A 25,363-nucleotide genomic window follows, 5' to 3' on the forward strand; every position below is an offset into this window, starting at 1 on the left:
CTCTTTCCATGAAATAGACTGACTAGGTGAAGGCTATGATCCCTTATTGATGTGACTTGTTAAATCCACCTCAATCAGGGGAGGAGACCGGTTAAATAACCCTTTTTAAGCCCTGAGACAATTGAGACATGGGATTGTGTGTGTGTGCCACTCAGAGGGTGAATGAGCCAGACATAATATGCAAGTGCCTTTGAACGGGGTATGGTAGTAAGTGCCAGGTGCACCGGCTTGTATCAAGGACTGCAACGTTTTTCATGTTTTTCATGTTCAACAGTTTCCCATGTGTATCAAGAATGATTCACCACCCAAAGGACACCCAGCCAACTTTACACAACTGTGGGAAGCATTGGAGTCAACATGGGCCAACATCCTTGTGGAATGCTTTCGACACCTTTTAGAGTCCATGCCCCGACGAATTGAGGCTGTTCTGAGGAAACAGTCCTTTACAATATGAACCATACGGTCTATGGTATGAACACCAGCTTATGTCATTATTTTAAAAGTGAAAGTGTGTCAAGGTCATAAATATCCTCCAGCACAATTAAGTATGTCCTTGCCAGTTTCCGAGCTACAGTCCAAATCCAAAACTCTACTCACAGGCATTCTACCTTGAATAGAGTATGGTAATGATAACAAAATCACCTTATCATGGGTTACAGTGTATTCAAAAGTGGTCATGACGGGTCATGTGTTGCCATGGTAACTGAGATAAGAGGCTGATACGGGCTGTATTGTATGATACAACCAGAAGGTCACAGAGGGTGTGAATTAGACAAGAAGAAACAAGCTGAAGAAGAGCATTAGACCTACACATTTTTGTGCAAGAGTAGTTTGCCCGGACCCATATTGAGCATACTCCTGGACTGAATACTCACTTTGGAAACTCAGTTTACCATGCTGTTTAGTCCAGAAGTAGACTTAATTTGGGTCCGGGAGACAGGCCCCGCATGTATTATTTGTATTTCCAATGCTCAATTCCATTTCTTCAAACAATGTGACAAGAGTGAGTCAATACAGTTACATACACTACATATACAAAACTATGTGGGCACCCCTTTAAATTAGTGGATTTGGCTGTTTTAGCCACATCCATTGCTGACCGGTGTATAAAATCGAGCACACAGCCATGCAATCTCCATACACAAACATTGGCAGTCGAATGACCTTTCTGAAGAGCTAAGTGACTTTCAACATGGCTCCGTTATAGGATTCCACCTTTCCAACCTTTCCAACCTTTCCAAATTTCGGCCCTGCTAGAGCTGCCCCGGCCAACTGTAAGAGCTGTTATTGTGAAGTGGAAATGTCTAGGAGAAACAATGGCTCAGCTGCGAATGAGCGTTGGGACTAGTAACCGCAAGGTTGCAAGTTCAAACCCCCGAGCTGACAAGGTACAAATCTGTCGTTCTGCCCCTTAACAGGCAGTTAACCCACTGTTCCTAGGCCGTCATTGAAAATAAGAATTTGTTCTTAACTGACTTGCCTAGTTAAATAAAGGTGTAAAAAAAAAAAAAAAAAAAAAAAACAAGCTCACAGAATAGCACCGCCGAGTGTTGAACCGCGAAGCTGGTAAAAATGTCCTTGGTTGCAACACTCATTACCGAGTTCCAAATTGCCTCTGGAAGCAACGTCTGCACAATAATTGTTTGTCGGGAACTTCATGAAATGTGTTTCTATGGCCAAACAGCCGCGCAAGCCTAACATCACCATGTGCAATGCCAAGCATCGGCTGGAGTGGTGTAAAGCTCGCTGCCATTGGACTCTGGAGCAGTGGCAACGTGTTCTCTGGAGTGATGAATCACGCTTCACCATCTGGCAGTCCGACGGACAAATCTGGGCTTGGTGGATGGCAGGAGAACGCTACCTGCCCCAATGCATAGTGCCAACTGTAAAGTTTGGTGGTGGAGGAATAATGGTCTGGGGCTGTTTTTCATGATTTGGGCTAAGCCCCTTAGTTCCAGTGAGGGGAAATCTTAACGCTACAGCATACAATGACATTCTAGATGATTCTGTGCTTCCAACTTTGTGGCAACAGTTTGGGGAAGGCCCTTTCCTGTTTCATCATGACAATGGCCTTGTGAACAAAGAAATACCTCACGAGGCTTCTTCTCTCTAAGCTGAGACCTTGAAACTGAGATATATTTCAAAACAAGCTCTGGGCGTACTGCCAAATTGCAGCTACTGATAGTGAGGATGTGTACAGTCAACCACTTGCATGAACACATAAATTGGTTTATAGAACAGCCCGTGAATAGAACACAGAAATGAGTTATAAGAAAAGCACAAACATAAAAATTCCCATTACAGTTACTTAAGGCAAAAGCGAAAGTAGGTTGGTTGTTCGGGGTGGATGAGTGGACGTATAAGTTTGCGAGTTTGAACCTCGTCAGCAACAACTTCAGCATTTCAGATAATTAGCAACTTTTCAATTACTTACTACGTTTTAACTACTTTGCAACTACTTAGCATGTTAGTTAACCATTCCCCTAACCTTAACTCTTTAACCTAACTCCTAAATTTAACCTTAACCCCTAATCCTAACCCCTAGTTTAGCTAATGTTAGCCAGCTAGCTAACGTTAGCCACCTACATAGAATTTGTAACATCATACATTTGGCCATTTTTTTAACATATAGTACGTTTAGCAAATTCGTAACATACTCTATATTTTGCAATTTCGTAAGATAAAATTTGAATTGTAATTCGTAACATATCATATGAAATGAGTGATGGACATCCACAAATTAATACATACCATACAAAACGCAACATATCATACGGAGTGTTTCGGATTTACGTACAGAATAATAGGAAATGCTCTGAGACCAGGTTGGTTTCAAAGGCCTGGACCATAATGACTGAACGCAGTCACACCACATTTTTTTCAAACTTAGCAGGCAGGCAGGCCAGACCTACTTTAATGTCCGACTTGACCTATCTTTCTGGCCGGCTGGCCGAACTTACCTACCTAGCCAGCGGGCCAGACCTACTTACTTGGCCGGTTGACCGGACCTACCTACCTGGCCGGCTGACTAGTCCCATTTGGCTGGATGACCGACTGGTCTCATCTGGCCCTCCGCCCTATCCTATCTGGCCAGCAGGCCAACTGGACCTATTTGGCCGGCCGACTGGATCTGTCTATTTATGTTACATTATCTTATTGCATTATCGCCTATGTTACATTATTTTGTTGTATTATCATAATGTTACATGGTCTTGTTGCATTGTCATTTATGTTACGTTATATTGTTACATTATACTTTGTTACATTGTCTCGCTATTTCACCAATATATTACATTATCTTGTTACATTATCGATGCTCCATTATCTTGTTGTATTATTGTTTGTTACATTATCTTGTTATATTATCATTATGGTACATCATCTTGTTACATCATCATATATGTTACATTATCTTATTGCCTTGTTGTTTGTTACATTATCTTTGTTACTTTTTCTTCTTATTCTTCAATCAACAGTCTTTGCTGTTTTTTCCTGTGTTCACTTACCATAAACAAATACTTTAAGCATCACTTTTGTTATAGTTTTACCTTATTACAGTATCAAATATACCGTTCTTCATCATAACAAAGAAAAATAAGTATTTAAACATCTTGCACTGAAGAGTCATCAATAACTACAATAATACATTGTGACTGTTACTTGTGTAGTTCATAATATCACCAGGGGGTTGCGCACAACTCCTATCCAGAATACGGTATCTCTGCATTAGATGGACAGCATTTCTGCCTGACTGCTGGACTTGTTATTTGACTCCAGTCAGCTACTCAGTCTTTCCCCACCCCTAACCCTTCCCTGTCGGCTCACCCACACAGGCCTCCTCTAAACATAATGAGCTGCCAGGGACGGACAGGGGAGGGGGAGAGAGAACGTAATTGCTTGCTTTACACAGCTTGTAGGCAGGCAGACAGTTTAGGCAGAGAGACACAGAAGAACGCTTGGAGAGATTGAGAGGAGGCACAAAATAAAAAAAAGAGAGAAGTAAGATAAAAGGGAAACAAATCACCAACAGCAAAAAAATGGATCCCAACAAGATGCCAAACGCCCCACCACCAGGCTGGAACCCAGATGAGAAGTCTGGGATGGGACAACCAGCTCCTCCACCCTACCAGGACCACCCCCAGTACCCCAACACAGGATACCCTGTACCAGCAGGCTACCCCGCCAATCCCCAGGGATACGCACCACCGCCCCAGTATGGAGGAGCTCCTGGGGCCCCTTACGGCCAGCCATACCCCCAGGGAGAGTACCCCCAGTCCACCGTCACAGTCCAGCCTACGGTGTTTGTGACCCGTGGAGCTCTGCCTTACCCTCTGCCAGACTACCTGGGCTACTCCATTTTCACCATGCTGTGCTGCTGCCTGCCACTTGGCATCGCTGCACTTATCTACTCCATCTCGGTGAGTGGGACTTTTATTACTGTTTTAAGAGTATTCAAATGTAATGTAGACTAATGTGTTTCCAGTAGATATGTATCCCAAATAATTCACAGAACATAACTTTTTTCATTTTGTAGAGTAGTCAGTAGTGTATTTCTCACTCTAGTCTTTTTTTAGCTTTATCCAAGAAACCCAGTTACCGGTTTTGTTTAAATAACGGTCTCTCTCTCTCTCTCTCTCTCTCTCTCTCTCTACTTGGTGGAGGGCTGCGTAGCTGGGGAGAAGGACATGTTTGTGATAGTTTTGGCCTTACACTGTGGGTATCTCACAGTCTTGAGTTCTGTTTTGAATAAGGTCCTCGGGATTTGGTGGTTTGAGGGGATCGGGGGAGGGGAGAAGGGGCACGAAGTGGGAATTGGGGAGAGTGTGTGTAAGAAAGGGAGGGACCCTTCCCGGAATATGGGTGGTTAAAAATGGGTGGTTAAATATGGGTGGTTAAACATGCGGATGACTTGACTGTGTGAGTGACGTAAGAGGAGGTGGTATTCAAAATGTAAAAGGTATACTGGGCTTATCAAATCGCAAAAGAAAAAAGCAGAACTCCAACAACCCTCCCCCTTGTCCTTTGCCAAACCCCACCCTTGAATGGACAGCCACACTGAGAAGAGAGGTAGGAAAGGGCTGGAAACCCTGAGCTATCCCTACAAGCCCCAAGTCAATTTAAATTTAAGGGGCTTTATTGGCATGGGAAACATATGTTTACATTGCCAAAGCAAGTTAAATAGATAATAAACTAAATTTAAATAAACAAAAAATGTACAGTGAACATTACACTTACAAAAGTTCCAAAAGAATAAAGACATTTCAAATGTCATTATGTCTCTATACAGTGTTGTAATGATGTGCAAATAGTTAAAGTACAAAAGGAAAAATAAATAAAATGTAAACATAGGTTGTATTTACAATGGTGTTTGTTTTTCACTGGTTGCGCTTTCCTTTTGGCAACAGGTCACAAATCCTGCCTCTGTGATTGCACACTGTGATATTTCACAGATTGCGCACTGTGGATTTGTTATCGAATTCCTGTGGGTCTGTGTAATCTGACGGAAATATGTGTCTCTAATATGGTCATACATTTGGCAGGAGGTTAGGATGTGCAGCTCAGTTTCCACCTCCTTTTGTGGGCAGTGTGCACATTGCAAGTCTCTTTACTTACTTACTGGAATTACAAATGCATATCAGGATGGACAGCTAATTGTTGACCGGGTATGACTCATATAGATCAATGTGGGTAATGGAGGAAACATCCGGGTCAAAGCCTGGTAAAGAGAGAATGGAGGTTGAAGACCTCTAAGATGTTATTATGGGCATCTTTATTTCACAATGAGACAGTGGCTTTTTATCAAGTATCAAAACCCAGTGGATGACTTATGTAATAACCACATCAACTGAGGTTGATCAATGTGCTGGTGAATTAACTTCAGCCACATCCATCATAGACATAATCGCTCAGTAAAGTTCCTCCTCTCCTGGGCAAGTCAAGGGCTATTATATACTGTAAAATATTTCATATTTGTACTTCATATCAGCAACTATTTTTTTTACCAAAAAGGTGAGATGTTAACATTTCTTTGAGTATGTAGGATTACTAGTTATTATTTATAGCCCTCTCATGATAAATAATTACTTTTGGGGATGATGTAGATTACATTTTCGATTACATTTAACTGGTTTTAATAAAGTCCAAATGGAATTTTGAATAAATCTGATTTTATATATAAATAAAGACTTGCTAAAAGTGCATATATTCTGCATTTTGACACATTTTGAGACGTCCCTCTGTGCAATTTAACCCACTGGGGCGGCAGGGTAGCCTAGTGGTTAGAGCGTTGGACTAGTAACCGGAAGGTTCTAAGTTCAAACCTGGCAAGGTCCAATTCTGTTGTTCTCAACAACCCACTGTTCCAAGGCCGTCATTGAATTTGTTCTTAACCGACTTGCTTAGTTAAATAAAGGTAAAAAAAAAAAACTTTCCACCATGACCTATTTTGTTACTTTCACAATGTCATTTCTGTAGATTATTATTTATTTTGTGATTAGTGGTTCATGTTGTTAGTGGTTCATGTTGTTGTTGTTTTCCCCCTTAAAATGTTAAGGGGGAAAACAACAACATGTCCCTCATTTAAAGGTCAACCCTGCTGAACTGAACTCTCGTTTTAATATGGTGAAATTATTCATTTTTAAATATTCATTTAAATATTATTTTCAAAAGAAACACTGAACATTATTATTAATAGTGTAAAAGCAGATGAGCTGGTTCTACTTTTTTGGCTATGTTCTGGTGTTTTGTGGTAGAAACTGAGTGGGTTGAGCATAACAAGTCAAACCTGTTACACATAGATAGACAGGCTAGACATGTTTTCACAATAATAATAAACAGTGTGAAGCTTGCATTCAATTGCCCCCCGTTGAACACAACAAACTTCCATCTCCCCTGTAACAAGGGAATTTATGGCTGATCAGCAGTGTTGCGATCATACCTGTCAGCACTTAAAGTATATTAATAGGAACTGTTAGCAGTTGATGTTATTCTTCAATTACACAGACCCCAAAGCAAATCAGGTGGAGAAAATTTATATTTATTCAAATAGAACACATCATAGTTGTCATGCTGTAAAGTAGATGACAGATGTTCCTTCCTCACTGGCCTGAGAGATTCTCCACAGAACGAAGAGATAGGGTGAAACCTATAACCCAACCTTAGCCTGTGGTTGACCAATTAGAATTCCTTGCAGTAAAATTGGATCAATGGCCAAATAACAAGTATCTTGTTTCAGGCTCAATCTATAAACAATTCGGACCAATTAAAACTTGCCACATGTAGCTATGAGTCCCGGACTGAAATTCTTCTCGTGTAGTATCTGGCCCATGAATCAATGATTCCCTATTACATAAAAACAACTATTTCCATTGATCGTTAATTCCCTCTTGACCTTTAGTCCTATGCCTTGTGTAGTTATCTTAAAATATTGTTACAGCACTTACAATAGCATTTAAAATAAAATAACCTAGAGGTGAGAAAACAGTTATTTAACTAGGCAAGTCAGTTAAGAACAAATTCTTATTTTCAATGACAGCCTAGAAACAGTAACTGCCTGTTCAGGGGCAGAACGACAGATTTGTAACTTGTCAGCTCAGGGATTTGAACTTGCAACCTCACGGTTACTAGTCCAACACTCTAACCACTAGGCTACCCTGCCTGATGAAGTCTCGTGTGCTTGACAATGGGAGCGGAAGTAGGCGTGACCGCACCCAGTTCTGGCCTGGAGGAGATATACGGTAATGGGTGAGTGGTGTATTATCTCGCTAAGAGGCTACTTGACGCTCTGCCAGGAAGCTTGGCATGACTATCCCACACCGAGCCCTTCCCACCCTGCCTCAGTTGCGACAAGCTGCTAGTTGCCAGTGTTTGGCGTGGCACTGCGTACAGAGGTGACAAGCCAGACTGCAAACACAGTTTTCTTTTCTGTGTCTCCAAGTCAGCAGCACTGTCTGACTGGCACATAGACTTAATGCCCACTCACATATAGTACACCACCAGCCAATCTTGGGGTGGCAGGTAGCCTAGTGGTTGGAGCATTGGACTAGAAACTGAAAGTTTGCAAGATAAATTCCCTGAGCTGAAAAGTATAAATCTATTGTTCTGCTCCTGAACAAGGCAGTTAACCCACTGTTCCTAGGCTGTCATTGAAAATAAGAATTTGTTCTTAACTGACTTGCCTAGTTAAATAAAGTTTAAAATAAAATCTTAAAACTATTCCCAGCCAGGGAGAGATACAAAGGAGTTAAGTATCTGGGAAAATGTATGTTCTAAAAAATGTGTTACAGTACATTGCTTTTTCCTCAAAAAGAAATGGAGTTATGTCCTGTATGGGAAAGCTTATTATGACTTCCTATTTCCTGCCGACTACTGTTGTGGAAATTATTCCCTTGGATTACATACAGTGCATTTGGAAAGTATTCAGACCCCTTAACTTTTTCCACATTTTGTTATATTATAGCGTCATTCTAAAAAATAAAAAAAAGCCCCATCAATCTACACACAATAACCCAAAACAGATTTTTTGAATTTTTTGCGAATTTATTACAAATAAAAAAACGGAAATATCACATTTACATAAGTATTCAGACCCTTTACTCAGTCCTTTGTTGAAGCACTGTTGGCAGTGCTTACAGCCTCGAATCTTCTTGGGTATGACGCTACAAGCTTGGCACAACCGCATTTGGGGAGTTTCTCCCATTCTTCTCTGCAGATCCTCTCAAGCTCTGTCAGATTGGATGGGGAGCGTTGCTGCACAGCTATTTTCAGGTCTCTGCAGAGATATTTGATCGGGTTCAAGTCCGGGCTCTGGCTGGGCCACTCAAGGACATTCAGAGACTTGTCCCAAAGCTACTCCTGCATTGTCTTGGCTGTGTGCTCATGGTCATTGTCCTGTTGGAAGGTGAACCTTTGCCCCAGTCTGAGGTCTTGAGCCCTCTGGAGCAGGTTTTCATCAAGGATCTCTCTGTACTTTGCTCCATTCATCTTTCCCTCAATCCTGACTAGTCTCCCAGTCCCTGCCACTGATAAAACACCCCCACAGCATGATGCTACCGACACCATGCTTCAGCGTAGGGATTGTGATAGCTTTCCTCAAGATGTGATGCTTGGCATTCAGGCCAAAGAGTTCAATCTTGGTTTCATCAGACCAGAGAATCTTGTTTCTTATGGTGTGAGAGTCCTTTAGGTGCCTTTTGGCAAACTCCAAGAGGGCTGTCATGTCCCTTTTACTGGCCACTCTACCATAAAGGCCTGATTGGTGGAGTGTTGCAGAGATGGTTGTCCTTCTGGAAGATTCTCCCATCTCCACAGAGGAGCTCTGGAGCTCTGTCAGAGTGAACATCGGGTTCTTGGTCACCTCCCTGACCTAGGCCCTTCTCTCCCGATTGTTCAGTTTGGCCGGGCGGACAGTTCTAGGATGAGTCTTGGTGGTTCCAAACTTCTTCCATTTAAGAATGATGGAGGCCACTGTGTTCTCAGGGCCCTCATTGCTGCAGAAATGTTTTGGTACCCTTCCCCAGATCTGTGCCTGGACACAATCTTGTCTCGGAACTCTACATATAATTCCTTTGACCTCGTGGATTGGTTTTTGCTCTGACATGCACTGTCAACTTTGTAAAGTGACTATGCAGAGATAATAACAGAGATTAGCAGCAGGGTAAAGGGTGGGGGGCAGTGCAAATAGTCTGGATAGCCATTTGATTAGATGTTCAGGAGTCTAAAGGCTTGAGGGTAGAAGCTGTTTAGATGCCTCTTGGACCTAGACTTGGCGCTCCGGTACTGCTTGCCATGCGGTAGCAGAGAGAACAGTCTATGACTGGTGTGGCTGGAGTCTTTGACACTTTTTAGGGCCTTCCTCTGACACCGCCTGGTATAGAGGTCCTGGATGGCAGGAAGCTTGGCCCCAGTGATGTACTGGGCCATATGCACTACCCTCTGTAGTGCCTTGCGGTCGGAGGCCAAGCAGTTGCCTTACCAGGCGGTGATACAACCAGTCAGGATGCTCTCGATGGTGCAGCTGTAGAACCTTTTGAGGATCTCAGGACCCATGCCAAATCTTTTCAGTCTCCTGAGGGGGAATAGGTTTTGTTGTGCCCTCTTCACATCTTGGTGTGCTTGGACCATGTTAGTTTGTTGGTGATGTGGACACCAAGGCACTTAAGCTCTCAACCTCCCCCACTACAGCCCGTTGATGAGAATGGGGGCGTGCTTGGTCCTCCTTTTCCTGTAGTCCTCAGTCATCTCCTTATTTAATCCATTTTAGAATAAGGCTGCAATGTAACTAAATGTTGAAAAAGTGAAGGGGTCTGAATATTTGCCGAATGCATTGTTGGTTAGTTGCATTCCCTATTTTATTGAGTTTGGATTGTTTTAGGTTAGTTCGTGATCTATACAGGATATTGTTATGTCGTGATTTATAGGACTTTCCACATTCCAGCGTGTTTTTCCTGGCCTAACACACGAGAGGGGGAGTAGCATTATGTTTGGGATCTGTTGTGTTTGGGATTTTCGCCAGGTTGTCTGGGATGGGTAGGAGGAAGGGAAAAGGCCTGTTGGAGGGTCAAATAGGGGTACAGGCCGGGGGAGGGGAGGACAACAGGAATCTGCCTCTTGGAAATTCAACGTTCACACAGTGGGGCCTTTCTAACATGGCGGACAAGAGGGCATAATCAGAGAGCAGAAAGAAGCTATTGTGTCTGTGTGCTTGTGCGTGTGCTTGTGTGCGTGTGTGGTTGCCTGTGTGTGTGCTCGCCTGTATGTGTGCTCGTGCGTGGTTGTGTGTCTGTGCTTGTGTGTGGTTGCGTGTCTGTGGCCGGAAGTGTTTTAGATTTGTGTCTGTGTCGCAGGCTGTGTGTTTTCCAGTCAGTATGTTTTGAAATGTTTTAGAGTGATTTGCCATAAAATACGGACAGGACAATGAACATATCCTTTTTAGAGATTGTACACAATTTCCTGGCAATTGTCTTCAAAAGGGGTTGCTTGTCTATTGTTTCCCTTGTCAAGTTTCAAGTACATTTAGTAATCCATTACACCTATTTTCCTGTCTTCTTAACATTCTGAAGAAAACGGTGCTTACACAGTTATTATTTGAATATTATTTATACTGTACTCTGGCAATATCAGAAAATGATTACACACACTAACTCTATTAACACCAGTTGCTAGGATACCCCAGCCTCCTTTTATGAAGCGGCCCCTGTCTGGGCCCCATGGGTTGTTGGGAATGAATAGGGTCATTACCACAGGTCCAAGTAGGATGTTGCTTATGCTGTTGGTATTTGCTCTAAACCCTGAACTTCATTGTGAATGTTATCTTTATTGTGACTGTCACGATATGTTGAGAATAGTACTTCAATATTTGGCCATGTCTGCGATGAAGCTGTTTTTTCAGACATCCATTTATGACATATTATTTATTATCTGTTATCTTTTAGGCTCTGTTTTTTAGTGTTTAACGTCACAGAGTGCACTTTGAGGAAACAGAGATGCAGAAAATAAGTTATAGTGGCCATGCCTTAGACTAGAAAAACATAAACAATCATGGCCTCAACAACTAACAAATCTATGAATTTGAAACATTGTCGAACACAGCTCCTTTGTAAGCAGGACCGTTAGTGGCATGAATCCGGCATGTGTTAAGCTGAACCTATAAGCAACATGTGGTGGAAAGGGAAAGTGGCTGAAAATGAGCTAATTTAAGGGAGAATCATTTAATGGAGAGCTCAGATGCACCAAACACCACAACGTCTGTGTTCCACTCCCAGTAATTACACAATTAATACAGTCCACACTCCAAATTTTTCTGTCATATTTTAGGTGAAGTGTAGAGACACAGCTGTCAATGAAAATAGTAACAGCATTGTTTCAGTTAACCCTTTGATAGCCCCTTTATCTATCAACATATTGCTTATACACACGCATCCCTCTTATCCCCATTACTGACAGTACCCTACTCTACCCTCACGTACGTACTGTATATTAGGTAGAATATGGTAGAGTTTGTTTTTGGTCTACTCTTGTAAGTATCCCTTCATTGATTATATCTTAGTGGAATAAGAAAGGATGTAGTTACTAATCTAACGCACTTCTTCTGTACATCGAGCTGTAATGTACAATTTACCTTATTTTAGCGCCCCAAAAACATAATACTTCCAGATCAACTGTAATATGAATACCATTCTAAGCACAATTTCTCCCGTTTCCAGTTTCCAGCCAAATCAATGACGAGACATTCATGTTGCCCGTCTCTGCATGATTGAAGCCTACTGCGGGATAGGGGAAAGGGGGAGATAAACAGATTTCTTCACCCGATCTGTCCAACTTATCACCTCTAAAATGTAAATGAAACACTATAAAGAATTTTTATAATGTGTCATTACATACAGTACAGTTGAAGTCGGAAGTTTACATACACTTACGTTGGAGTCATTAAAACTCGTTTTTTAACCACTCCACAAATTTCTTGTTAACAAACTATAGTTTTGGCCAGTCGGTTAGGACATCTACTTTGTGCATGTTTACAGACAAATTATTTCACTTAAAATTCACTGTATCACAATTCCAGTTGGTCAGAAGTTTACATACACTAAATTGACTGTGCCTTTAAACAGCTTGGAAAATTCCAGAAAATGATATCATGGCTTTAGATGCTTGTGATAGGCTAATTTACATAATTTGAGTCAATTGCAGGTGTACCTGTGGATGTATTTCAAGGCCTACCTTCAAACTCAGTGCCTCTTTGCTCGACATCATGGGAAAATCTAAAGAAATCAGCCAAGACCTAAAAAAAAATTGTAGACCTCCACAAGTCTGGTTCATGATTGGGAGCAATATCCAAACGCCTGAAGGTACCACGTTCATCTGTACAAACAATAGTGCGCAAGTATAAACACCATTGGACCATGCAGCCGTCATACCGCTCAGGAAGGAGACGCGTTCTGTCTCCTAGAGATGAACGCACTTTGGTGCGAAAAGTGCAAATCAATCTCAGAGCAACAGCAAAGGACCTTGTGAAGATACTGGACAAAACAGGTACAAAAGTATCTATATCCACAGTAAAACGAGTCCTATATCGACACAACCTGAAGGCCGCTCAGCAAGGAAGAAGCCATTGCTCCAAAACCACCCAAAAAAGGTCAGACTATGGCTTGCAACTGCACATGGAGACAAAGACCATACTTTTTGGAGAAATGTCCTGTGGTCTGATGAAACAAAAATAGAAATGTTTGGCCATAATGACCATCGTTATGTTTGGAGGAAAATGGGGGAGGCTTGCAAGCCGAAGAACATCATCCCAACCATGAAGCAGGGGGGTGGCAGCATCATGTTGTGGGGGTGCTTTGCTGCAGGAGGGACTGGTGCACTACACAAAATGGATGGCATCACGAGGAAGGAAAATTCTGTGGATATATCAAATCAAATGTATTTATATATTGAAGCAACATCTCAAGACATCAGTCAGGAAGGTAAAGTTTGGTCGCAAATGGATCTTCCAAATGGACAATGACCTCAAGCATACTTCCAAAGTTGTGGCAACATGGCTTAGGGACAACAAAGTCAAGGTATTGGAGTGTCCATCACAAAGCCCTGATCTCAATCCGATAGAAACTTTGTGGGCAGAAATGAAAAAACATGTGTAAGCAAGGAGGCCTACAAACCTGACTCAGTTACACCAGCTCTGTCAGGAGGAATGGGCCAAAATTCACCCAACTTATTGTGGGAAGCTTGTGGAAGGCTACCCGAAACACTTGACCCAAGTTTAACAATTTAAAGGCAAAGCTACCTAAGTAAGTGTATGTAAACGTCTGACCCACTGGGAATGTGATGAAAGAAATAAAAGTTTAAATAAATCATTCTCTCTACTATTATTCTGACATTTCACATTCTTAAAATAAAGTGGTGATCTCAACTGACCTAAAACAGGGCATTTTTACTAGGATTAAATGTCAGGAATTGTGAAACTGAGTTTAAATGTATTTGGCTAAGGTGTATGTTAACTTCTGACTTAAACGGTACCTATTTGAAGGTTTGTGTCGAATTTGAATCTGGTTTTTAGGTCGGCGCTAAAGTTATCTTCAGAACTTAACAGCGGCTGTCGCGGCTTTTAAGAGGCATGATGGCTTGCAGTGATGACGCAAAAAAAATTATGCATTCCGTTGTACAATTGACTAGGCATCCCCCTTACCCCTTACCCTGTCCCTGTCCCTTTCTTATTTTTAAACTGCAAGAGAAGCACTACACCTGGTGGAGAGAAGCTGTAAGACACAGAATGAGTTGCTTTATGCGTGCTGTATGTTACGCCATGACACATCACAATTTAACGTACAGTGTCGGAGAGGTCTTTTTTTTTTTCAACTTTACTCCAATACTATCGGGTCATTACTATGTCAATCAAAGCTTTAATAGAAACATAGTTCACACCCCAGATTTTGATGCCAACACAGTCACGACAGTCCCATTAGTTTTCATTGCAGCCTCGTTTGAATGCCGCTGTTGCGCAAATTTGTACGGAATGTGGTTAGTCAACAGTACCATCCAGGAAACCAGATTAGCTCTATTCAACTAGCTCTGTTTAGCTTAGCATTTTAACTGTCCATAACTGTCCATTTTTTTTTTGCATTTCAACTTAACATTTCAACAAAACAAATGTTAGCTGACTTACTTGTATGTCTATTAATTCAACATAAGTAGCTAAGTGGTTGCTAAATGCTTACCTAGCTAGCTTGCTCTGATTATCTTAGCATGTTGCTGCTAGTTTGCTACATTTTACTCTTTGCTTCAAGTCAGGAGACTAGTTGTATCTAAGAGATGTTGTCACATTTGTCTGACTACTGTATCACAAATATTTCAAAACATTACAACTTTTAACTCAAACTTTCATTTACAAGAAGCTCAGTCAAACCTCCATGTTTTCAAGATGTGCATCTGTTAAACTCCGCCCATTGACCTTTTAGAAACCAATCGGATTTGTTCTTCCCTAAACCAATCAGATTCTTTCTGCCTTTAGAACAAAGTTGACTACACTTTGACAACCTTCTCTTCAGTCACAGACAAGAGCAAAAATCTGTTGACAGTGTAAATCAATAGTACTTGCAATGCCAGGGTTCTGGGCTTGATTCCCACTGGGAACCAGTACGAAGTTGCTCTAGATTGTCTGCTAAACGACCCCAAAAAATATAAATGCTCACTGGGTTGCTCAGTGAATGGCCCATTCACCAGTATTTCTGTACTGTCACTGAGAAGGCCCTTCATATCGCAGAGATTAGAAAGACAGACTCCATTAATGATCTGATTCTGTTTGATCTTGGGATTTTCTCACATATCAAGCATCTCACATCCTGCCCTTCCCTCTCCATGAGGTCACACAGAAACCCCAATACAATGTGTTCAGTTGTACATCCTCCACATATACAATTCATAAAATGTTCACTTTGTCATCCCATTGCACTCCCCACATTGCTTAGAACAAATCCCAGATTGCAGATACAGTATTTATAAAAGAGTAGAATAACCACTCCTCAGTTACTTGTTCAGAATATTTTATTTGGAATTTAGTTGGTATTGTATGTAATGTGGTTTTCAAGGAGCCTGGCCCAACAGATTATATTATGATGAGTCATATGAGCAATATGCTGCAGTGCTGATAGAGGCCTGTGGGGAAATCAGGAATGGAGTATTATGTGGGTAAGTGAATAGAATCAAGCTTCCAGTAGGTTTCTGGGGCCTCATTTATAAACCGTGCATACATTCAAAATATATCCCAAAATGTGCGTGTGCCAGTTTTATATATATATTTTTTTAACTAGACTTGAGAATGTACTCACCTCCCTGCAAACTTTATACCATGCATACTTACATCTGCTGGTGGTTGAAATATTGTATTGCAAGCTTGCAAGTGAGTATTTTGTGTGAATGGGGTATAAACAAAAATCAACAGGAAAACATATTATTAACAAGAATGCAACTATTTGCCATCAGTGAGGAGAGCGAAAACATGCTATATTTTTAGAATCTAAAATAATTAGACATAGGAATATTTGTCCTATTTATTTTATTTTCATAACCATTGCAGAATATACAGTATTCCAGAATATACAGTGTTCCAGAATATACAGTATTCCTCAACTTTTCTGGCTGTGATGGGTTCATATTCCATACAACAAATGACCACGCACATCTCTCATGTAATTGGACGTAGTAGCCTAGTAAATGGATAGGCTATATGTATTTCAAGTTTTGCAATAGCACAGCAAACAGAGCATAGAGACAGACAGATGGGATGGAGGAAATCTTGTGAACCTCAAGGAAATGGAAGAAAATCGTTTGGTTGAGTGCCCAGATAATTATTCAAGACACGCGAGTACACAGACCCTCAGAAACACAACAACTGTCCACTGTTAAGAGATCCAAGGAGCCCTTCTCCTCTAGCTAGCCGTGTAGAAACAATTATGATCCAGCTGTCAGTAATCAGGAGGAGGGTTTACAATAGCAGGCAGGCCTTCTCACGCCACACTAACCTAAATCAACACAGACCTTCTCTGCCTAAACCTTAAGTCAACCCTAGCCCTGCTGTGGAAGCCAACTCACATATTTCACCAGAGGACAGAAACAGATGGAGGCCATGTTAACAACGTCATGTGACTAGGGGGAGGTTGATTCAATTGAGACTTGAGTAAGTAGATGTTGAGTGGGAGTGATCTTATAGGGGGGTGTGAGGGCATGTTGTTCTTTTTTAAACATGGACTAAAGAGTGGGTATTTTGGTGCCTGTTGTTCGTGTTTTATAGGGACTTCCTGTTTGTCACAAGACTCTTCCTGATTTGGAGCCAGAAAGTAATCCAAGACCACATATGACACACACATGCTGTGCAAAATTTGCTGAGAGCTTTACTGTTGCTTAGTGTGTGACTCATACTGACTGGTAGGCAGCTACTCCGAGATGTCTATAGTGTAAAGTCCATGGCAAGGAGTGATGAGTCAAAGACACTGAGACTTCAGTTAGTTGACTGAAAGTTTAGCATTGCCTGTCAAACCTTGTTCTTCCCCCAAGAGAAAACATAACAGGTGTCAAAATGTGTCTCACAATCAATATAGCACCATTCCTAAGACTGTAGCTAGGGGAGAGAGCTACAAGAGTGAATCTGGCACACAGGTACAGTTGGTGCTCCATCCACAGCTGTTTCAACTTAGTGCTGCTTGGGGTGTGGCCACAGGAACTTAGTGTTCAAGTTGTTATATCATCACTAGTAGGTATTACTATGATCTATTGTAGATGTTCTACAGTGAGATAGAAAAATGTCTCTCTGGTTTTTATTTTCTGACTTAGATGGCATGTTGGCTAAGCATTGTGTTTGTGAATGAATACTGCTTCTCCTGAAATAACTCCAATCAAATAAGAGCATGGCCCTAAATCATCGTTGAACTCTCTCTGTTGAAGTCTCTCTCTCACTCTCTTTCCTGAATGATGATTACAACAATTACAACTCTCCCTCCCTCCTTTCCTTCCTTCCTTCCTTCCTTCCTTCCTTCCTTCCCCCCTCTGCTCTCAGACTCGAGACGCCAACAACCAGGGTCAGCAGCAGGTTGCTGAGAGGAGTTCTCGTCTAGCACGGATACTGAACCACTCCGCCCTGGGTATCGGCATCACCGTCATCATCCTGTACATCGTCTACGTCGTCATCCTGGCCAAAAATATCCACTGATCTGACACATAAACACCGGCTAGCACCACAGCCACCGCTTCTCTCAACCCCAGCCCCCAAAATCATCCTGATCTTGACCACATACAGTAGGTGCCAGTTACAGGCACTTTCCAAAGAGATACATAATGCTGTTTATTCATCAATGCTTTTTTTAAAACTATATATCTAATGACTTGCTTTTTTAAATACCTGCAGACAGGATAGTTTAAATTGTTAATTCATTTGTCTGTTTAATTTGAATTTTAATATACATAAATAAACAACAAATTATGGATACTGATAGTTTTTTGGACTATGTCTAATAAATGTCTAAAGGATAGTGTATGTGTATTCACTGTGTATGGATAAGTCATATCAGAGTTTAGAGACACATTTGACAATGTTATGAGAATGCATCAGAAAGAGACTATTCTTAAAGTCTGAGAGGACATGTATTACTTGATGTCAATACACAAAGGGCCAGTAAGGTTAACACTCACATGAATAAACATTTTGCAACTCAATGTCAAACATTTACTTCTTGTTGTACAAATGTATGAATTTGCTCAATTCATTGTTCTGTGCTGTCAGCAATGGCACAAGCAATACTCAACTCAATTTATTTTGGACAACCGTGGAGACTAAGACCTAGATTCAAACTGTGGCACAGAAGATCCTCTGTATAGCACAATTTAAATGTAAAGGTCATTTACGATTTAGTCAACATATGCAGGGTTTACCGTGAATGCAGTCTCCGCGAACGCAGGAACATGGCCTTCCACTCTGCAGATTTAATCCAACCCTAGAAGTCAAAAGAAATTGCAGAGCTGTTCCAGTTTGGCCTTACAGTTGATTAATTTGGTGAAATGTTCACACTATTCCATGTAATTTATAGTCACATATTGCCAGATTATGTATAACACTCTCTATATTAGGTATATATTTTATTTTAGTATATATTCAGTGACTCTCACCTCTTCTATTTACCAAGGGGTTGTACTTGATCCTTCTCTAAAGTGTGTAGTTGTTGGAAAAAGTGTTGACCTTGTATCATGTATTTTTGTTTGCGAAAACACAAAAGCAGAGACCATTATAAGAATGCAGATATGTAAACCACATTTTTTTTCAAATAAAGTCCAAAGGGTAAATAAATCACACACTGATTTCAGACACATTTAGATCAAAAGCCTTTTGACTGGCAGCAGGCTACAGCTAATAATCCACTTCCAAGTCCAATTGATCAACAACAAAAAAGCATGATTAATCTTAACACTGAACATTTCTCTCTTTACCCTCTAATTTATGTATATTAACATTTGTATTATATACAGTACCAGTCAAGTTTCTTTATTTTTACTATTTTCTCCATTGTAGAATAATAGTGAAGACACAAAAACTATGAAATAACACATATATATCCATGTAGTAACCAAAAAGGTGCTAAACAAATCAAAATATATTTTATATTTTAGATTCTTCAAAGTAGCCACCCTTTGCCTTGATGACAGCTTTGCACACTCTTGGCATTCTCTCAACCAGCTTCACCTGGAATCATTTTCCAACAGTCTTGAAGGAGTTCCCACATATGCTGAGCACTTGTTGGTTTATTTTCCTTCACAGATCAGGTGATTGTGGAGGCCAGGTCATCTGAAGCAGCACTCCATCACTCTCCTTCTTAGTCAAATATCCCTTACACAGCCTGGAGGTGTGTATTTGGACTCATATTGTGGAGAAATTACAAGATTATTATAATACTGTTATTGCATCGAATGGTTGTTTTATGCATCAGAATAGGGTTGGAACTCTTTTGTGTCTGTGTGAACTGAGAGGAGCTTCTGAGATTTAACTCTAGCAACTGATTAATGATGGTCTTGTCCTCTCTGGGAGCTCGCATTCCATAGAATGAATTGATGTTTCTGTACTATGAAGTACTAGGGACGAGATCAGAGCCTTGTCTTAGGGGCCAAACTCTGTACAACAAGAACAGTCTTCATAGCAAATACTATCTGGCTGGGTGATACTCCTTTCTCATTTATCAAGTCTCACCTTGTGACCCATTCCACACATCCGTTGTTTGTCATGTAGACTAAGGGGGTGTATCTTTGCTATAAAAGGTGTTTGTATTCTTTGTCTCAGGGATCTCAACAAAGCATCTAAGAGTGGTTTGTCGACCAGCCATCGTTATTGCAGAGTACTCACATAATTCACTTGAGTGTGGGGTGTGACATGCTTTCCTTATTAATAAGTGAATACAGATTTAGATTAAGTATAACTCTGACTTGTTTGTCTCTCCTCATTCGATAATACAGACATGAACCTCTACACTCATCAGACCAAAGGACATATTTCCACTGGTCTAATGTCCATTGCTCGTGTTTCTTGGCCCAAGCAAGTTTCTTCTTCTTATTGGTGTCCTTTAGTAGTGGTTTCTTTGCAGCAATTTGACCATGAAGGCCTGATTCACGCACTCTCTCTGAACAGTTGATGTTGAGATGTGTCTGTTACTTGAACTCTGTTTATTTGGGCTGCAATTTCAGAGGCTGGTAACTCTGATGAACTTATCCTCTGCAGCAGAGGTAACTCTGGGTCTTCCTTTCCTGTGGCGGTCCTCATGAGAGCCCGTTTCATCATAGCTCTTAATGGTTTTTGTGACTGCACTTGAATGAACTTTCAAAGTTCTTGAAATGTTCCGCATTGACTGACCTTCATGTCTTAAATTAACGATGGACAGTCATTTCTCTTTACTTATTTGAGCCGTTCTTGCCATAATATTGACTTGGTATTTTACCAAATAGGGGTTGTATAAAGATGATAGCCCTAACCTGTCACAACACAACTGATTGGCACAAATTCGTTAAGACGGAACAAAATTCCACAAATTAACTTTCAACAAGGCACACTTGTTAACTGAAATGCATTCCAGGTGACTACCTCATGATGCTGGTTGAGAAAATGCCAAGAGTGTGCAAAGCTGTCATCAATGCAAAGTGTGGCTACTTTGAAGAATCTCAACTATAAAATATATTTAGATTTGTTTAACACTTTTTTTCGTTACTACATGATTCAATATGTGTTATTTTGTATTTTTTTTGTCTTCATTATTTTTCTACAATGTAGAAAACAGATTAACTGTTTTCTACAGATAATTATTAAACTCAAGTTGCAAACACACAAACACATTTAGTTGAAATGTTTTCAAAACATTTGTGCACTGGGCCTTCACTAGTCTTGTATTAGCGGACAAATATAGACGTCTTCAGTGCGGGCAATTTACCCTTATTGGAGGTTACATGTAATTGAATCCTTGAGGTAGTCTATTAGCCTACATTGTTGTGTGATTCATTTCAAGGACACTTGTTTAGGTCAAGACTCTTTAGCCATTGTATAGCCTACTGATGTAACATGAGAGACTGAATGTGAGGCTGACATAAGAACACATCAGCTGTTATTACAACCTATATAATCATGTTATTTCTTTGTAGGTACCTGCCGGTGTATTCTCTTAATCATCTTTTACCCAAACGTTTTAGAGTGGACCAGATTTGGATAGTGGCTTGATAGTGGCTTTAGCTCTTAGTAGTCTGTTATTGCATCTTAGTGAAGTGACGTGGAAACAACGTTGATTCAACCAGTTTTTGCCTAGTGGGTTGCCAGTTGACAATGTGGGAGCATTTTGATTCACAACCTCTGCCTTACATGCAGTTTACGCTGAGAGTTGTGTGGTAAGAATAACCAAAAAGTGGAACTTGTCCTCTAAACCAATAAAGGTGAGATTGCACTTATTTGATGGAATGAGGAAATGAGCGTGTGTCTGTGGTTCCTTCGTGAATAATTAACAACATTGCTCACATGCATGATACCTCTTCCTCCCAACAGTTCAATGTATGGCCACTATTCTCTTTCCTATTTAGTAAGGTGCATTATTTGTATTGAACTGTTCATCTCAGTAGAATGTAAATGTACATTCATAGAAGAAAGGGTTCCAAAAGGGTTCTTTGGCTGTCCCCAACAGCATAACCCTTTTTGGTTCCAGGTAGAACTATTTTGGGTTTCATGTAGAACCGTCTGTGGAAAGGGTTCTACATAGAACTCAAAGGGGTTCATTTGTAAGTGCTTAATTACCCCATACCCGGGGTAAATTGTGCCAAGAGACCAATTTTTTGGACAAGCTATTTCCAGGGATAAACAACATCCTAAAATATATTTAAATATCTTTTAGAAAGAATACTATATTTTCCTTGATGGAGTGATGCTGAATGTAAAAAATGTCTCAACTTACCCCACTCTCCCCAACAAACCCAACCTCTGCAACCTTTGAACCTCATGAAACCCAAAGTGCAATACCTTGTTTTTATATTTGAATCATTACATATAGACTGATAACGTTTTTTATATATATATAAAGATTTAACAGAGTCAATAAGTTGATGCAATGTAATTACCCTGTTTATATTTCCCTATCGATGAGCTTTTTGAGGAATCAATGTCCAAAAAACATCAGTGTTCATCAGCAGTTTGAATAAGGATGAATTTTTGAAAAGCTTATGATAAGTAACACTGGCCCTCACTCTTCTTTTAATATGAACCATATACGTGATAACACCGACATGTTTATTGCACAGACAGGTTATACATGGCTGCTTATTGTACTTGAAGCAGTGAGACAGCATGCAGGGTTCACAATCTCGTTAATGATCCTCTAAATGTTTACTCTGAGTGGCTAGCAGGAAATGCAGTATTTTACTACTTCACTTGTTACTGTGAGCAGACTTCCCTGCTTTCACTGAGAATGACCGTTAAAAGCAATAATTGTAAAACAATAACAGTACCCAGTAAGTGCTGCTGTATCTATCCTTGGCTACTGATTTACCTAGATTATTGACTAGCATAGATGTTGCTTACCAGAAATGTCATGTTTGTATTTTAGGCCTACTGAAAATCCCTCAACTTAGTATACTAGGTCTGCCGAGTGACGCAGCGGTCTAAGGCACTGCATCTCAGTGCAAGAGGCGACACTACAGTCCCTGGTTCGATTCCAGGCTGTATTACATTCGGCCGTGATTGGGAGTCCTGCACAATTGGCCCAGCATCGTCCGGGTTTGGCTGGGGTAGGACGTCATTGTAAATAAGAATTTGTTCTTAACTGACTTGCCAAGTTAAATAAAGGTTAAATAAAATAAATAAAACAAATGAAAGGTTAGGGGTACACAAACGCTATTTGTGAAGGTTCGGTCACACAAGTTTAAAGGTGGCAAAGATCCAGATGGATATTATTATTTATTGGAGTGACACAAACATTACAACAAAATCAAAAGTAAGTTGAGTTTATTATTATTATTTTGATTTTTTTACCTGCTGTCCGTATTGACCCCATTCTGGATCACAGTCCGGCTATTGAGTATTGCTGGCCTAGGTCAAAATCTAAATGAGTTATGTTACAGATATTTGTATTATCTCTTGAAAATAACATACTGCCTGAGAAATCAGGACTATATGAACCACTGTTTTGAGACAGTGCCACATGACCTGCAAAATGGCGTCGATAAAGATGGAAGTTTCGCTTCTAGTCCTTAGGAAACTGTGCAGTATTTTGTTTTTTATGTATTATTTCTTACATTGTTAGCCCAGAAAACAACCGGGAATAACTATTGGATATCAGACAGACTTCAACTTACCAGCGCAATCAGCACCACGACCAGGAATACGACTTTCCCAAAGCGGATCCTTTGTCTGCACTTCCCAGGGCATTTGAACTGATTCCAAAGGCCGACCCAAAACAACGCAGCCGGAGGAGAGGATGCCGGAGCGGATGTCAAGTGAGGCTTCGGGTGCACGCACACCACCCACCTCTTCCGAGTATATTACTTGCTAATGTCCAGTCCCTAGATAAAAAAAGTTTACGAGATTTGGGCAAGGGTTGCTTTCCAGAGAGACATCAGGGATTGTAATATACTCTGTTTCACGGAAACATGGCTCTATTTGGATGTACTGTCGGAGTCAGTATGTTATTTGAATGGACAAAAATGTGCTTTTCTTTCAAAAACAAGGACATTTCTAAGTGACCCCAAATGTTTGAACAGTAGTGTATATATTCTTATCCCATTCCTTTACACGAGTGTGTGTATTAGGTGTTGTTGTGGAATTTGTTAGATATTAGGTTTTGTTGTGGAATTGTTAGATATTACCTGTTAGATACTGCTGCACTGTCAGATCTAAAAGCATAAGCATTTCGCTACACTCCAAATAACATCTGCTAACCATGTGTATGTGACCAATAAAATTTGATTTGATTTGAACCAAAAAGGAGAACCAAAACTTGATTTATTAACTTGACTCCCTCCAGGATTTCCAGACTGTCATAATTATCCACAACACAATTTATGATACACAGCATCAATGCCAGTAAGTCTGCTCACACGAAAGTCCATTGGCCTGCTTTGGATGGGGGTGTGTCCTGGTTTATCAGTGTTGCCTTCTGTTGGTTAGTGTAGGCAACTGTATAGCTTAGTTTGCCAGGCTTACATATGGCTAGGAGCAATACTTAGTGCAATAATACTAACTACATTAACAAGGAGTGAAAGAGTATTTGATGGCAATAAAGACTTACATTTTTTAATACCTGCAGACCGGCTAGTTTAAGCCATTGATTCTCTTACCCGTTTAATTGTACATTTAATATAAATAAATAAACACCAAATGATGGACACTAATTGTATTTTGGAATATTTGTAATAATTGTCCTAATAAGGATAGTGTATGTTTATTCAACGTGTGTGGATAAGTCAAATCAGAGTTTAGAGACAGACAGTGTTGGAAAACGTACCAATTGTCATACTTGAGTAAAAGTAAAGATACCTTAATAGAAAATGACTCAAGAAAAAGTGAGTCACCCAGTAAAATTCTACTTGAGTAAAAGTCTGATAGTATTTGCTTTTAAATATATTTCAGTTTCAAAAGTAAATGTATAAATCATTTCAAATTCCTTATATTAAGCAGGGATGCTTAATATTCTTTATATGACCAGGGATGTTATCTTGATAAGTGTGTGAATTGGACCATGTTCCTGCTAAGCATTCAAAATGTAACAAGCACTTTTGAGTGTCAGGGAAAATGTATGGAGTAAAATGTTCATCATTTTTTTTAGGAATGTGGAGGAGTAAAAATAAAAGTTGTACAATACCCCAAAAAAACTACTTAAGTAGTACTTTAAAGTATTTTTGCTTAAGTACTTTACACCACTGGAGACAGATTTGACAATGTTATGAGAATGCAGGTGAAAGAGACTATTCTTAAAGTCTTAGAAGACATGTAATTCCTGGATGTCAATACACAGAGTGCCAGTAAGGCTACCACTCACAAGAGTAAACAATTTACAACTCAATGTCAAATATTTACTTTTTGTTGCACAAATGTCTCAATATCCTCAATTCAGTGTTCTGTGCTGTCAGCAATGGCACAAGCAATACTCAATTCAACTTATTTTTGGACAACCGTGGAGACTAAGGTCTACATTCAGTCTGTAACATGGAAGATCCGTTGTAAAGCACGATTGAAATTTAAAGGTAATTTCTGATTGAGTCGACATATGAAACATTTACCGCAAATGCAGTCTCCATATGCAAAAGGAACATTTATGTTTTCCTTTTGGTACAGATTGAATCTAGCTCTTGAAGTAAAAATCAATTG

General features: G+C 40.2%; 1 protein-coding gene across 1 annotated transcript; it reads left to right on the forward strand.

The window, feature by feature from the left end:
• The first annotated feature begins 3,822 nt into the window (after positions 1–3,822).
• On the forward strand, positions 3,823–18,202 carry LOC110538629 (transmembrane protein 91). Its single transcript, XM_021625568.2, has 2 exons — positions 3,823–4,418; positions 17,546–18,202. Exons 1-2 carry the CDS (start codon positions 4,038–4,040, stop codon positions 17,696–17,698), a joined length of 534 nt encoding a protein of 177 aa, XP_021481243.1. The 5' UTR covers positions 3,823–4,037; the 3' UTR covers positions 17,699–18,202.
• Positions 18,203–25,363: the final 7,161 nt, after the last annotated feature.

The sequence above is a fragment of the Oncorhynchus mykiss genome, chromosome 2 (genome assembly GCF_013265735.2).
Source record: "Oncorhynchus mykiss isolate Arlee chromosome 2, USDA_OmykA_1.1, whole genome shotgun sequence".
NCBI classification, from domain to species: domain Eukaryota; kingdom Metazoa; phylum Chordata; class Actinopteri; order Salmoniformes; family Salmonidae; genus Oncorhynchus; species Oncorhynchus mykiss.

Coding starts and splice junctions, on each gene's coding strand:
- LOC110538629 (XM_021625568.2), top strand. CDS start 4,038: ATGGATCCCAACAAGATGCCAAACGCCCCACCACCAGGCTGGAACCCA. Junction 4,419..17,545: donor CACTTATCTACTCCATCTCG/GTGAGTGGGACT, acceptor CTCTGCTCTCAG/ACTCGAGACGCCAACAACCA.